This window comes from Salvelinus namaycush, chromosome 13 (genome assembly GCF_016432855.1).
Source record: "Salvelinus namaycush isolate Seneca chromosome 13, SaNama_1.0, whole genome shotgun sequence".
Lineage (NCBI taxonomy): Eukaryota > Metazoa > Chordata > Actinopteri > Salmoniformes > Salmonidae > Salvelinus > Salvelinus namaycush.
In genome coordinates, this window is record NC_052319.1 from 14,399,364 (window position 1) to 14,416,630 (window position 17,267).

Here is a 17,267-nt window from a genome sequence, read left to right on the forward strand (position 1 = left end):
ACAAATGAAAAACTGAAATGTCAATAAGGATTCAACCCCTTTGTTATGGCAAGCCTAAATAAGTTCAGGAATAAAAATGTGCTTAACAAGTCACATAATAAGTTGCACGGATTCACTAATAGTGCAATAATAGTGCTTAACATTTTTGAATGACCACCTCATCTCTGTACCCCACACATTAAATTATCTGTAAGGTCCCTCAGTCGAGCAGTGAATTTCAAACAGATTCAACCACAAAGTCCAGGGAGGTTTTCCAATTCCTCGAAAAGGGCACCTATTGGTAGACATTGAATATTTCTTTGAGCATGGTGAAGTTATTAATTACACTTTGGATGGCGTATCAATACACCCAGTCACTACAAAGATACAGGCGTTCTTCCTAACTCAGTTGCCGAAGAGGAAGGAAACCGCTCAGGGATTTCACCAAGAGGCCAATGGTGACTTTAAAAAACAGTTACAGAGTTTGATGGCTTTGATAGTAGAAAACTGAGGATGGATAACATTGCAGTTAATTCACAATACTAACCTAATTGACACAGTGAAAAGAAGGAAGCCTGTACAGAATAAAACATATTCCAAAACATGCATCCTGTTTGCAACAAGGCACTAAAGTAAAATAAATGTGCCAAAGCAATTAACTTTTTGTCCTGAATACAAAGTGTTATATTTGGGGCAAATCCAATACAACACATTACTGAGTACCACTCTCCATATTAATCAAGCATAGTGGTAGCTGCATCATGTTATGGGTATGCTTGTAATCGTTAAGGACTGGAGTTTTTCAGGATAAAAAAAAAGAATGGAATGAACTAAGCACAGGCACAATCCATTCATTCAACTTTCAGCAGGACAATAACCTAAAACACAAGGCCAAATCTACACTGGAAGAAGACAGTGAAAGTGGAGTTACAGTTTTGATTTAAAATCTACTTGAAAATCGATGGCAATACCTCAAAATGGTTGTCTAGCAATGATCAACATCCAATTTGACAGAGCTTAAATAAAAAGAATAAATGGGCAAATGATGCACAATCCAGGTGTGGATACTTCTTAGAACGTACCCAGAAAGACTCAAAGCTGTAATCGCTGCCAAAGGTGCTTCTACAAACGATTTACTCAGGAGGTGTGAATACTTATGTAAATTGACATATTTCTGTATTTCATTTTCAATACATTTGTAATGTAAAAAAAAAAAAAAAAGTTTTCACTTTGTCATTATAGGGTATTGTGTTTAGATGGGTGAGAAATAAAATCTATTTAAATCGGTTTTTAATTCAGGCTGTAACAACAAAATGTGGGGTATGAATAGCTTCTGAAGCAACAGTAACTCCATAAACATGTTTTGGGTCCTATATGAAGTCCTTTTTTTTTTTAAACGTAGTGGCTTTCTGAAACAGCCCTTATTCTGGGAATCCTTTGCTCCCTATTCAAATCAGATTAGTACATCTGAAGGAAGGAAGGGGAAGAAGAGGGATCAAAGTGAATGCTCGTCTTGAGCAGATAGTTGGTGGAAATTAAAGCCTTCCACAGGATCTGGAACTAAAGAAAAATAGTTCCACAGAGCACTTTCTCATCAGCCTACATCATTACTTGCTGACTTTACACATTTAAAAAGTGTTTGACGGTAACATGAAGAAACACCGACTTACTTTGTCTCATCTCACACCCTAGCTATCCAATTTACAGTAATTATCCTAATTGCTTTGAAGACAAATATTAAGATGGAAATGGTAGAGTTTTTCGGGAAAGTCAAATCCACCAACGAGAAAAGAAAATATTTTATGATTAGAGCAGTATGGCATAAATCCTAATTATGACCCAGCAGTTATGCCTGGGCACTTCAGGAGGAATGCTACAGCCCCACACAAAGGATACTTTCTCATTTCCCATCCACACAGTATGACACTTCACCCCAGACTCAAAAGGATCATCAAGTAGGCGTTAGAACAACCCAGTACAAACTGGGAGGGAGTATACTCCTATATCTCTCAGTCTGGGTGAGACATCTGTTCACTGTTAAAACTTCCAGATTGATATGAACATCCAGAATGGTATTCGTGCAGAGAGGCGTGTAGTTTACAAGAAACGGTCTGACAAGGGAGTCCTGAGTTGCGGAAAGTCCATCTGATCAGTGGAGGAATGGAAAAGAGAGAGGGTTGTACTCTGCAGCTGTCCTGCTGATGTCATATTGCACTTGACCAAAAGGAAGTGTTTCTTCATGACTGAAGACAGGACTCCCTAATCTGTGACCCATGATCTGAGGGGTCAGCAGCCGGTTGCCTCTGGTTTATGTTACAATGGGAGCAGTGTCCATCTGTCCACATAGGACACAATGACAGTAAACCATTGTGTAGCTCAGGTATACTGTGTGTGGAAGATTGTGTGTTTAAGCAAGATGTTAAAATGTCAGACTGTGTTATTTTTCATTTAACATTTATTTATAAATAAAGTACTGTATGGGAACAGAATGTACAGTAAGGTTGACATCTGATTTTAAGATACATTTGAAACACTTAACGCTACTTGGTTGCAGAAGGCATTTACCAGGCTTGGTACAGGGAGGCACGAGTGTAAACAGTGCTCTGAGAGGATGAAGACCCGAAGGCATTTACCAGGCTTGGTACAGGGAGGCACTAGTGTAAACAGTGCTCTGAGAGGATGAAGACCAGAAGGCATTTACCAGGCTTGGTACAGGGAGGCACTAGTGTAAACAGTGCTCTGAGAGGATGAAGACCAGAAGGCATTTACCAGGCTTGGTACAGGGAGGCACTAGTGTAAACAGTGCTCTGAGAGGATGAAGACCAGAAGGCATTTACCAGGCTTGGTACAGGGAGGCACGAGTGTAAACAGTGCGCTGAGAGGATGAAGACCAGAAGGCATTTACCAGGCTTGGTACAGGGAGGCACGAGTGTAAACAGTGCTCTGAGAGGATGAAGACCAGAAGGCATTTACCAGGCTTGGTACAGGGAGGCACTAGTGTAAACAGTGCTCTGAGAGGATGAAGACCAGAAGGCATTTACCAGGCTTGGTACAGGGAGGCACTAGTGTAAACAGTGCTCTGAGAGGATGAAGACCAGAAGGCATTTACCAGGCTTGGTACAGGGAGGCACTAGTGTAAACAGTGCTCTGAGAGGATGAAGACCAGAAGTCGGAGAAGAACCATCCATTTACTTTGGAACTGGATTCCGCTTATCAGTTTTTTGGTCTCCTGGCCTGAATAGATGTTATTGAAGAGAATGAAAATACTCCTGTTGACTGGATGGCTTCCAGTAACGGCCCATAATTCCTACTCCTGCCTGTCCTGAACAATAAAACACCATTGTGTCACAAACTATGTGCTAGGTGAAATGGAAGTTCAGTTTGGCTGGACACATTCTATAAACAATGGGGAAATCAGAGACACTAAAAGTGTGTGCAGTCCAGTGTGTTTCCATATCTATTGATCTTGTGCAGGCTGCCATATACATCAATGCCAGGTCAGAAGCTGGCTGAAGACTGACACTAATGTCTGTATTTATGGTAACTGTATTTATGGTTATATATGGCTATAGGGTACACTAGCAAGTAATGGCACATCATAATGCCAACATCCAACTGTCAATAAAACCACTGCTCTCTCTGCACAAAGGTTCATTCCTGCAGGTGCACTTGTGGGTTCTTACCTCTTGGACAAACAGACTCTGCGCCTCCTTCACGGCGTTCTCAGGCACTGTGGGGTAGAGAGTTCTTCCTTGGCGTCTCTGAGTCGCAATCTGTGGATGGAAAACAGTTTTATTTAGCTAATTAAATCAAGTACAAGGTCTGACTAGATTATGACACTGGATGAGTGATGCTCTGAAAATGAACTTAAAACCATAAATCACCACAGATTTTTTTTAAATGAAAGTATACAAGATATCCTTTGGGAATGACACAACACAGGACTGCTAACATCATATTTTCTCAGTACTACAGTATGTGGTCTCAGCTGGACATGATTTCCCTGAACACTCCTACAAATATTACTCCATGCCAGAGAAAAGTCTCAGGTCTGTGGGGGTTTCGGGAGGGTAGAGAGGGAGGCAGCGTCAGGATGTGATGCTACGCTACATTGTTGACCTCCAGGCTGGGCCAGGGAACCATGGACAGACACACCCAGGGCCTTAGCCTGGCTCTCAGCCACCCAGCCCAGCCATGGGGCTCCCTCCATGAGGAGCTGGACACTGTCTCAACACCACCTCCTTCTGCACCCTCTTTAATGGCCATGTCCTTCACTCTGCAGGCTTATGGTGGTTGTTTAGTGATGGGAGGGGGAAATACACCACAGACACCCCTAGTGGTATCGACAGTATCAACTTAATACCACTAGAATAACCTGGAACTCAGTGTTTTCAGTATCCTATGTCAATCCTCACAGAAAGTCTATCCACACATTCAACCTAATTTCCCATTCACAAGGCCTCTAACGGTTTAACCCACTCTTAAAACTACACAGAACTAATTCAGTATCACTTTATTTTCAGAAAGACCGTCTTTAACTAAGACCGATACAATTCAATTTTATGAATCAATTACTCTATATGTGGGACTAATTTTAGATAGGAGTAATGTTGATATGTCGGCAGATTTATTAAAGGAAAATATTGCTGGAGCTCCCTTCTGATGTTCTTCATTCTTAATAGGACATTTAAATCCCAGTTAGGAGCGTAACCTAGTTTTGAGCTCCCCTTTGAGACCGGTTTGACATATCTCACTTAAATGGAGATTCCCCTTGATAATAAACTAAAAGAGAGTGTTTTGTAATCCTATCTTCTCTAGCATGTTAACCCATGGTGATTCCTTTAGCAGAAACCTTTCAACTTTACATCTTTAAAGTAAGGGAAACAGAAAATAAACACTAGGGGCCACAGCAGATTACAGTTACCCCACATGAGTGATAGAGAAACAAACTACAGCAAAAACACCAGAGAAGAATAACAAACCTCAACCTCAAAACTTAACTCATATCATGCTAAAGCCAAACTGGACACAGTTCAAAGGTGAACCATGACAGAAATGTGACTGTGGTACCTGACTTACAGTAAAGAATAGTTCAAGGTCAAGACAATGGGGCAGGAGTAAGGTAAGCAATTAAATACAGCAGTAAATCCCCTGTTCATGCAGCTTTTCCTGAGCAACCTAACCAATAGGCCTGCTTTAGTCATTATCTCTAGCCTTCAGCAGACACATAGCCAGGATTTTTCCAGCATGCAGAGCAAAGCAGCTCTCCAATTAATCTTAAATTGAGTCACAGACTGTGAAATGAAAAGCAGAATCAGGTTAGTACAGACATCATTTTTCTACTCCCTATGCCCAAACAAAGGATGGAGAATAGAAATTCTAAATCATAGACCAAACCTCACCACCCCAAGGTTAATCATTGTACAATGATACAAAACAGCACCACAAAAGAAAGAGAAAAGTTATATCTCAAATTCTCTGCAGAAATGACTCCCTTGGGAATCAATGGGATATTAGATGCCTAGAGGTCCATTTAGGCATTTAAATGCCTAGAGGTCCATTTGGGTACCTAGCCTAAAGGCAGTGGGGGAATAGGGCTCCAGGTTACAGTCAGGGCATTTCAAAGGGAACTCTGGAGGTGAACAGGTAACTTATCGTTAAAAATACAGTGGCTGTTACAGTAGAGGTTTATTGATAATCAATACAGTGAGACTGGTTGATGTGACGAGTTGGCTAACACTGAGCATTTCTTATTTAACCTTTATTTAACCAGGAAGGACTCTTTGAGATTTGAAATCTCTTTTTCAAGAGCATCCTGGCCAAGATAGGCAGCACCAAGTCATTACACAATTACAGACAGACATGAAAAACTACAGGTAATCTAGTCAAAAAAAAAATAGAATAGCCTTCTCTCTGAGACTGCCTGGTGTTAGTGCAGCCTAGCCCTGCGCTCCATTCCAGGAATACAATGCAGAGGTCCTATTTGTGAACCTGAGTTCTCTCCAACCATTTCCTCTCTCTAGCCCAGGTTTCCTGCTGGGAGATGACAATCTCACCATAATCTAAGCAGCAGAAACAAACAGGCTTGTAAGCCAGAAGAGTCCAGAGGGAGTCATGAAGTGGACCAGAAGAAGCACTGGGGATATGAGTCTCTATGGAGCACTAAGGTTGTCACAATACCAGTATCGCGGTACTCAGAGAGAAACAAAACATGTAGTGTCCTCAATTTCCTGAGGAAAACCCTGCTAATTTTGGAAACAAACAGCCTTATGTTGTGATCCAGAATCCCATTTCTCTTTTCCAAGCTACTGCACACAATAATGTACATACAGTAAGTTTTTAAAGGACCAAAGAGTTCAGTCTGCTTTTGCGTTTGCCTTTTTGCCGATGCTCATGCTATCATAGTATCGCGATACTGGTGACAACCCCATGGAGCACAGTGGAGATCTTTAGTGAAAAGACTAGTATGAGATACAGGACAATTCCAAAGTGGCGCTGAGAATTAGATTTTTCCCTTAAAATGTATGCCAAACATAAACCATTGATTTCAAAGTTTAACAAACCATACTCTTTTACAAACTCTATGCACAAGAAATACTTTTAACAATTTACATTATTTTTTTTTACAAAAACACATTTACTGGAAGAACTGTGCAGATGCAATGTTTGGCAACAGAATTTCGATAAAATCTGTTTTTTATGTGACCACGTTTTCCAAATATGTGTTACATATCTGCTCTAAATTAAGATTCAAAGATGTCTTCAGAAAGAATGGGGTGTCAGCTATGACATGGCACCTTGAGTTCGAAAAAATCTATTTGTGTTATTGAACAGTAAGTGATCTGGTCCGGTCCGGACCAAATCTGAACCAATCATGGACGTCTATGTATGGGTCAAATTAAGGTCGGTCCAGATGTCTATGGATGTTGAAATCAAGGCCAGGGCGGACTGACCAAATTTCAGCGTCTGCGGATGTCCGATGTTGGTCGATGCTCAACGCGTGAGGTTGCTGTATACAGTAAATGGAAAGAGAGGGGGCACATGGGTAGAGGTGACATTAATATATAAATATGAGAGAGAGCGAAGAGCGAAAGAGAGAGAGAGAGTCCAGACCTTTTACGCTCTTGCTTTGACCACCAGACGACAGAAAGAGGAAAAACAGTCCGCGGAACATAACAGTATGCCAGCGGAAGGGAGGACAGTAGCATGTGGTTTGTGAATATGACTTCTCATTGTAGTCAATTCAAATTGTACTTAATATAATATTCTTCTAAAAATTACCATTAGACTTCTCCCCATCTCATGTTTCCCTCACAACTTCGACTCTTTGAATCCTGAAACTTGAAGGTATACGTAGATTTTATTAAAACCACCCTGCCAAGCTGAAGTCGTTCAAATAGGGAGAAATAGGAAGAGGAAAATGCCTTGCCATTCCTGGGAGTAAATCCAGTGACAGTTTAGAGATCTTCCTGATCCGCAGGCTTTATGACCAGCGTACATCTCAAGTTTAAGCAGGGAGGGAGGGTCCCTTCCCATTCCCTTCCTCTCCCTTTCCCAGTAATCCCAGACAAATTCCCTAAGAAGACACGTTGACAAAACGTGCTTGGCTCTCCTAATGCCGAGCGACGTCTGATCAAATCCAGATGAGGTAATGTAAACACCATCTCACAATTTATTTTCCTAAACAGTTAAGTCCCTGTTCTCTCTGAGATATAATTTGATAACAACCTCCAATGAGAGGCCTTGGATCCAGAGGGGGGGGAGAGAGGACATGAGAAACCTGACAGCGGTTCCTGAGCTGAGGCGGTGTCTGCCAACAAAATGATTTACACACCAGCCGAAAACAGCCCACAGACTAGCAGTGTGGTCAGATGAGCTCTGCCGGGTCTGGACTGGATTTATAGGCTGCTATCACTACACAGTCAGAGTCTGGGAGTTTAATAGCATCAGAAACCTCCCTTCTCTGCCTATAACACTGAATACACACAATCGAAAGGTCTTGACATACAACCGGATAAAACCACTTGTGTAAGGAAGATCTCAGAGAGCCATGCGACCTAAACAGATGTGGGGCTCAGTCTTCCCAATCTGTTTTCTTCTTCCAGGATCATCACCTGTCGCTCCCCTCACAACGCACCGCTTGTAGTGTATGCAGTACTCGTATGTCATGGCCAGAGCAGAGGGTTACTCCGGAGCACCATGAGAGCACAGCAGACACGGCTGGTCAAGGCCGTGTCACCAAGTTGAGTGGTCCAGCTGTCTGGCCTTCACATACACCCAACCGGCAAGAGCCCCTGCCCCCCGCCTCCGTTCCCTGTCCAGCTCTCACACCACAATGCTCCCTTTCCCTCACAGCTTTTTGCAAATGCAATACAGAGTTTTGTTTTTTACTGGGTTGATCGCGAAGCATCAAAGACAGGCCAGGAGGTTTTCTCAAAAAGAGCGAGGTCACGATTGCAGTGTAACGTAGTAAACGTAATGAGGAGTTGGATAGCTTGTGAGCCAATAAGTAAGCCCAGTGAGCATTCTTATTTTTTGGCAATACAGCCATAAGACAAAAACATTTTTACATGCTGAATAAATATAGGAAATCGAACCCTTCTTTAAAATGGTTGATTCTCCAACATATATATATATTCTAATGAAAGATGTAAAAACCATTATGGCTTGTGAAACAAAGGAATCTCTCAGTAGACGAGAGAAAAAGACAAAAAAATCCCTCTTCTGAAAAATATCAGTTGGATTGTGAGACAGAGGAAGGGTCAAATTTTGCGGACACAAAAGGGTCCGTCTTGCCGCTGTTAAGAGCATCTTCCTAAGTGTTCTCACTTCCTGAAGGGCTTCTGCCAGGCCAGATTCCCATTTCATAGTTTCCACACCGGGCGTCACGTGTTGCGTAGCGATGGAATGTTTGAGAGGGTGACAGGGGCTACGTCCTGCTGAACGAGGATAGAGATAACCCTTACTCTATCACAACAGCAGAGGCAGAATGAGCCAATAAAACATATGACCCCTGAACTTTACAGCATGAATGGATGTAAACAGAAGAAAAGCCTCTGTGGAGGACCTCGCCCTACAATCAACATGGGCCTGGCTGGGCCGCACTGAAATATCATGAAATCACAACAAACATAACAACCATAACATGCATGTGGGAGGCAGAGACGACTGATGTCGATAGATGAACAATGAATAGATCATGGAAATTATTGACATGGTACACTGGTATGGAAACTATAAAGATCTTATCAACACTTGACAGATCATTTACCTCACTAACTATTCTGGAGCATTATCCAGTAGCAAACTCCTCAGATGGGATTCTATTTTAGCCTGGACCCAGATCAGGTTGTGCTCCATTTCTGTCCTTGTCAAGCCAAACATAGTTTGTTACAATGATTTGGCTAGTTCTATTCTAGGGTGATTCCTCACGAAACTAGAACAAAACAGGACCAGGATTTTGATTTTGTTCACAAAATGATTTTCACGATTTTGTTCACGAAATGTCATCGATAGAAAGGATCTTTTGGAGAAAGGATTGTTGACATATATTAGACATTTGTATCTTAAAGCACAAGTGAGAAATAATGAATTGAAGTTGGAACATTTTAGTCTTACCCAGGCCTCCTTTAAGACAACATAATGATTCATCTGTATTTTCTTTTTTTTTAACCTTTATTTATCCAGACGAGTCAATTAAGAACAAATTCTTATTTACAATGACGGCCTGGTGCATCAAGGGAAATATTTATGTAATAAAGCTTTACCACTTGCCCTGTAATATAAGTCCAATTTTCTAACATTAATATGTGAATATTGAAAAAAATAAACATTCATATTTTTTGTTGAACATAATATACAGTGCATTCTTAAAGTATTCTGTATTCAGTATTCCACATTTTGTTATGTTACAGCCTTATTCTAAAATGGATAAAATAAAATCCTCATCTATCTACACACAATAGCCCATAATGAAAAAGTAAAAACATTTACATAAGTATTCAGATCCTTTGCTATGAGACTAGAAATTGAGCTCCAATGATCATCCTTGAGATGTTTCTACAACTTGATTGGAGTCCACCTGTGGTAAATTCAATTGATTTGGAAAGGCACACACCTATCTATATAAGGACTCTCAGTTGACAGTGCATGTCAGAGCAAAAACCAAGCCATGAGGTTGAAGGAATTCTCTGTAGAGCTCCGAGACAGAGTTGTGTTGAGGCACAGATTTGGGGAAGGGTACCAAAAACATATCTCCAGCATTGAAGGCCCCCAAGAACACAGTGGCCTCCATCATTCTTAAATGGAAGAAGTTTGGAACCACCAAGACTCTTCTTAGAGGTGGCCGCCCGGAAAACCTGAGCAATCGGGGGAGAAGGGCCTTGGTCAGGGATGTGACCAAGAACCCGATGGTCACTGACAGAGCTCCAGAGTTCCTCTATGGAAAATGGGAGAAACCTTCCAGATGGACAACCATCTCTGCAGTACTCTGCAGTGGCCTCAGTTAAAGGCACATGACAGCCCGCTTGGAGTTTGGCAAAAGGCACCAAAAGAACTCAGACCATGAAAAACAAGACTCTCTGGTCTGATGAAACCAAGACTGAACTCTTTGACCTGAATGCCAAACGTCATGTCTGAAGGAAACCTGGCACTATGCCTACGGTGAAGAATGGTGGTGGCAGCATCATGCTGTGGGGATGTTTTTCAGCGGCAGGGACTGGGAGGCTAGTCAGGATCGAGGGAAAGATGAACAGAGCAAAGTACATAGAGATACTTGATGAAAACCTGCTCCAGAGTGCTCAGGACCTCAGACTCGGGCGAAGGTTTACCTTCCAACAGGACAATGACCCTAAGCACACAGCCAAGACAACGCAGGAGTCAAGTCTTTGAATGTCCTTGAGAGGCCCAGCCAGAGGCCGGACTTGAACCCGATCTAACATCTCTGGAGAGACCTGAAAATAGTTTTGCAGCGACACTCCCCATCCAACCTGACAGAGCTTGAGAAGATCTGCAGAGAATGGGAGAAACTCCCCAAATACAGGTGTGCCAAGCTTGTAGCATCATACCCAAGAAGACCCAAGGCTGTAATCGCTGCCAAAGGCGCTTCAACAAAGTACTAAGTAAAGGGTCTGAATACTTACGTAAATGTAATCAGTTTATTATTTTGAATAGATTTGCAAACATTTATAAAAACCTGTTTTTGCTTTGTCATTATGGGGTATTGTGTGTAGATTGATTTAATCCATTTCAGAATAAGGCTGTAACGTAACGCGTAAAAAATCAAGGGGTCGGAATATTTTCCAAATGCACTGTCCACTACAGGCATATCAAAGTTCCAGAGTAGGTGGGCTCTCTGCTAGTTTTAAAGTTATGGTGTATTTTACAGAGAAATTGGCATAGTAGGCAATCACAGCCCTCCTTTTACTTGTATCATTGGACATCCTGCAAATTCTCAGCAGAGGATGGCCAATTTGAATCCATTTTCACATTCACTCTGTTGGTAATGCTTACAAAAATGGATTATAACTCTAAAAGTAGCAGAGATCCCACTCTGGAACTTTGGGTGTATTATGTTCAACAAGATCTTGAAAAATGTACCAATGTATGTTTATATTTTTTTACATTCATAATTTAATGTAAAAATGTTTTATTGAAATCAAGATACTACAGAGCAAGAGGTAAAGCTTCATATGACACCAATTGTTGCTTTGTGACACCTACAGATGAAACATTATCGCGTCTTGAAGGAGGCCTAGGTAGGCCAAAATGTCACAAATGGTCCAACCTCAATTATTTATTTCTCAATTGTGCTTTAACATACAAATGTCAAATATGTCAACAATCAATTGTCAACAAACAATTGATTATGAAAATCCTGTTTTGTAGTTTTGTGAGGAATCACCCTCTACCTGAAAATATAATTCAGTGGTCTGTGAGCCTATCAGTGACAGGTCAGAAGATCAGAGGTCACTCACCTGGAAGTCCTCCAGGGGGAACTGCAGCATGTCCCGGAGGACATCACTGAGGATCTGGGTCTTCCTCTGGACCAGCACACTCTCATAGTCCAGCGGCTCAATCACCTTGGGCTTCACCTGGGGAACAAACAACAAAACGTGCTCTGTTAATATACAGGTATTTATTCAGACACAACTAAGACAGAACAATGTCATCATCCTCACCAGGGAAGTGTAATTTGGGAAATCAAGAAGACAGGCAAAGTGCCGTGAAGTACATTATAAGGCAAGGGAAAACACCATAGCTGTCTGAATATCTAGTCAGTCGGAGGATTTAAGTCACCCCATAGACTATTTAAAGGATCCCTTCTAAATCGAAAGTCTCTCTCTCAAACCCAAGGAGCACTAAAAGTGGAAACTATTGTGCATGTGGAAAGTGGGCTCATTTACCCTAGGTATGGGGGAAATGTGGAGTAAGTGATGCCAGTGTATTGCTCTCCAAGGCCTCAACGGCCTGATTTGACAGAGCACAGCATCTCAATGCACCACAGATGTTATAACATCACTTTGCCATAGCGGAGTAGGATTTCCTCACTCTGAGGCATACATTAGGTAGACCTATCAATTTTAAAACGCTGGTCTGGTGTTGACCAGAGGACTGCTATGAAAAAGGTGGATATCTTTGTTTTAAGGAGGAAACTCTCAGATCTAACGCACAACATAAAACATGGCTGAGTCAGATTGTTGATTTCAGCTCAGAAGTGACAGCGGGCCCTGGTCAAAAGTAGTCTACTGTGGGACGCAGTCAATATCGCAAGTTGTGCTCAGAGAATCTGTAGCTGGCTGGGCCCTGTCCTCACACATGCTATCTGTCAGTCCAACCATGACGGTCCTATGAGAGCTCCAGCCTGCAGCTTCCCACATAGAATACATCCGCCTAGCCTAGCTCACAGATGGGAGGATCATTATGACTTCACCTCACTGACAGCTAACACACAGCTCTGTCCTGTCACCGAGGAGCGACAACGCAACACCACAAGTAGGAGCATTGTTACCTTACGTACACAGAATGTCGTGATCTCAAATATGAATCTTTGGACGTCCCCTTCCAACCCATCTGGCTTTATGATTGATATGATTACAGTTAGCTAAAATATCGGAACGCTGTATAAATGGACTTTCAGGTATTTTGAAAACAGCCTTGTTGTTCATGTCAACATAATGCCTTGCGCAGATAGGAATCTTGATTTCATTCCAGAGGAAACGAACTGTAGCCTTTTCGTCTCACGTAACGTCTTCTGCTTGGACAAGTTGTACCACAACAGGCAGTTGAATAATTACATAAGCTACAAACCACATCCATTAGTTCCAATGAAAAAGGTCCACTGAACTATCTGAATAACCGAAAACAGAGGTGACATATGATTCTGTTGAATTCGTGGTAGGCTACATCACGGTAGTGTATACGACACAAGTCAGATCTCCCCTCATCAAGCAGTAAGAACACAGTGGCCATAGAGACACAGAACACTTGCGATGCCCATGCCTCAACGCTCTCACCAGCTCCACTACAACTCTGAAGCCTGTGGTGTTGATCTCAGAGAGATAGTGAGGTGTGAAGCGTGTACAAGCCAGGTCTTGGGGTTGAGCTCCAGTACAGTTTGCTTGTTGCGTCGACATCTGGGCCTGATAATACGAAGTATGATCTCAGAGGGAGAGTCTTGGAAATGGACCAGTTTTAAGACGCGTTTCTAGCGGCCATGCTAATAACACAGCCAGCACCTATCAACGTTGACTGGTGAGATCCGTGTTCGTGTCCCTCTCACAGTCACAGTCCAGAGGATCAGTGGAAGACAGTGAGGAGGAGGGTTCCTTCCTGGCTACTACCAGCCTCTGAGGGATCATCAGACATTCTCCAGTTCGGAGGAGCGACGACGGCTTACGCACGCATGAACACACACCTACCCCCGAAGAACATGTCATGCACACAAAAGTGCCCAAACATACCTGCAGAGAGGTGTCACACGAAAGGCATGCGCGCACACACACACACTCACGCTCTGACACACTGAGACAAGGGGAGGAATGACGTCGGAAGTCACGCTCTGCACTCAAGCAGACAGGCCAGGTGAGTCAGGATATTACAGATGAACAGCTCAGCGTGATTACAGACTAACAGGAGATAACAGTCCGACAGACTACCGGTGTGTGTGTTCATTCTGTCAGCTGATAACTCCACATCGTTATGATCACAGAGCAGAGTCGCTGATTTGTGTAGGGCCCCACACCTACAGTACACACAGGTAACCCGTCAGAGACAGCTACTGTAAAGCTATATAACATCACAGAGCTACCTCTCCTGAACCCAGGTATTAACCTGTTCATCGCCTGCTGCATTCTTTGAGACCCAAACCCGCCTGTAAGTCAGTGACCGTTCATTGAATATGACAGTTATGTTCACTGTACATGGGTACACTATTAGCCCAAAAGGAGACAATACTGTTGGAACCTCATTACAGGGATTTCCCCACACACCCTCTGGGTAGGACACACCTGGGGGGGTCAGGTGACTGCTGCCTGATTTTACAACAATAAGTCAACCATCAGCCTACAGTCGCTAACAATACTCTACACACTAGGAATAAAAATACACAAAAAGCTTGTTGCGTTCAGTACATGGATTTGAAGAGAACTAGTACACACGTGTCCTACTTTATCAATATCGGAACTACTGTAACGATATCACTTTACCACCCCACAAGTCCTCATCCAACATGAAAATCATTGTATTCATTGCATTCTGAAAGTTCAGACCCCTTCCCTTTTTCCACATTTTGTTACGTTACAGCCTTATTCTGAAATGGATTCAAATGTTTTCCTCATCAATCTAGACACAATACTTCATAATGACAAAGCAAAAGCAGGTTTTTAGAAATGTTTGCAAATGTACTTAAAAAAACAAGTTAAATGGAATATCTTATTTACATAAGGTTTCAGACCCTTTGTTATGAGACTCGAAATTGAGCTCAGGTGCATCCTGTTTCCATTGATCATCCTTGGGAGAGGTTTCTACAACTTGATTGGAGTCCACCTGTGGTAAATTAAATTGATTGGACATGATTTGAAAAGGCACACACACCTGTCTATATAAGGTCCCACAGTTGACAGTGCATGTCAGAGCAAAAACCAAGCCATGGTTGGAATTGTCCGTAGAGCTCCGAGACAGGATTGTGTCAAGGCACAGATCTGGGGAAGGGTGCCACAATTTCTGCAGCATTGAAGGTCTCCAAGAACAGATCCAAGAACAGACCTCCATCATTCTTAAATAGAAGACGTTTGGAACCACCAAGACTATTCCTAAACTGAGCAATCGGGGGAGAAGGGACTTGGTCAGGGAGGTGACCAAGAACCCGATGGTCACTCTGACAGACCTCCAGAGTTCCTCTGTGGAGATTGGAGAACCTTGCACCAATCAGGCCATTATGGTAGAGTGACCATAGGGAAGCCACTCCTCAGTAAAAGGCACATGACAGCCCGCTTGGAGTTTGCTATAAGGCACCTAAATACTCTGACCATGAGAAACAAGATTCTCTGATCTGATGAAACCAAGATTGAACTTCATGGCCTGAATGCCAAGCATCACGTCTGGAGGAAACCTGGTATCATCCCTACAGTGAAGCATGGTGGTGGCAGCATCATGCTATGGGGATGTTAATCAGCGGCAGGGACTGGGAGACTATTCAGGTGCGAGGGAAAGATGAACGGAGCAAAGTACAGAGAGATCCTTGATGAAAGCCTGCTCCAGAGAGCTCAGGACCTCGGACTGGGGCCGAAGGTTCATCTTCCAACAGGACAACGACCCTAAGAGCACAGCCAAGACAACGCAGGAGTAGCTTCGGGACAAGTCTCTGAATGTCCTTGAGTGGTCCAGACAGAGTCCAGATTTTAACCCAATCGAACATCTCTGGAGAGGTCTGAAAATAGCTGTGCAGCGACGCACCCCATCCAACCTGACAAAGCTTGAGGATCTGCAGAGAAGAATGGGAGAAATTTCCCAAATACAGGTGTTTCAAGCTTGTAGGGTCATACCCAAGAAGACTCAATGCTGTAATCACTGCCAAAGGTGTTAAAACAAAGTACTGAGTAAAGGGTCTGAATACTTAACTGTGATTTCAGTTGTGTTGAGGTTTTTTCTTGCAACAATTTTTGAAAAACCTGTTTTTGCTTTGTCATTATGGGATATTGTGTGTAGATTGAGGATGGAAAAAACTAAATCTATTTTAGAATAAGGCTGTAACGTAACAAAATGTGGAAAAAGTCAAGGGGGCTGAAAACTTTCCAAATGCACTGTAACTGTGGCTTGACATTTCAGATGATTGGAGGCTAAATGAGTTGTAATAACCTTATTGTTAGGTGTCTTCCTCCTCTCACCATTGATGAATTCCTCAGCCTACAAACTCTGCCTCATGACTAAAATCTTGCCTATTCTCAGCCTTCCTCCCACCATCCACATCACATAAGTGTTGAGGTTTTCCATATGCCTTTGTCAGGGACCATACGAGCCTGTTCAGCCAAACCACAGAGTAAGCATCGGATATGAAAATGTCTATTCACTGACTGGAGCCCAGTCATTTTCACTCCCTCAGCAATGACCACAGTCCAGTCCACTGCTGTACCAACAACCCTGTTCCTCCTACTGTACAATACAGCCTCCACTATATTATTTTAGACTTGGTGATAATAGTACATAACCTCCTAATTCTTCCTGTAGAGTACGTGTCAAAGTCAACTCCCGCGGGCCGGAGCCCATTCAATGCGGCACGGGAGGTTTGAGTAAAACATTTATTTGAAAAAAAATCTCCCTGAAATGTCTAAAACCAAATCGAAATTGTATAGAAATTATATTGGACCTATATTTTATATAGTCTCTACACTCTTTTCAGGTTGCTAAGAAACACCAAAACGAAAGCTGGATAGTAAGGAAGCATAGACAATTCCAAAAATGATAGTGTCCAGAGGGCCGCACTGATGCGGCCCGCAGAAATAATGAGTTTGACACCCCTGCTGTAGAGATTTGCAAATCAAACGCCTGTTGAGGGCTACCAGAGACATACCATAAACAATGGGTAGTGAGGCTCAGTAATAACATGGTTAAATAGTGAATATGATTTGAAACAGAAGGATAACTATCCCTTACTCAAAACAAGTGCCTCTGGGAAACCTTTTGATATAAAATGACAGTTCCACATTTGCAGTAACCAAAGCCTTGCAATTATAGGACAATCAGTCCAAAGGAGTATAACATAGCTATTACTTAATCTCTCACATCTGGAT

The 17,267-nt window shown here is 42.5% G+C and overlaps 1 protein-coding gene across 1 annotated transcript in view; it reads right to left on the minus strand.

Annotated features, from left to right (window-relative positions):
- Nucleotides 1-17,267, minus strand: part of LOC120058271 (dedicator of cytokinesis protein 9-like) — a gene marked incomplete at its 5' end in the record, with an annotated part of 86,607 nt that overhangs the window by 39,821 nt on the left and 29,519 nt on the right. Inside the window, 2 exons of the mRNA XM_039006810.1 lie at nt 3,663-3,752; nt 11,955-12,071. Coding sequence (XP_038862738.1) covers nt 3,663-3,752; nt 11,955-12,071 — 207 coding nt within the window. The remainder of the gene's footprint in view (nt 1-3,662; nt 3,753-11,954; nt 12,072-17,267) is intronic.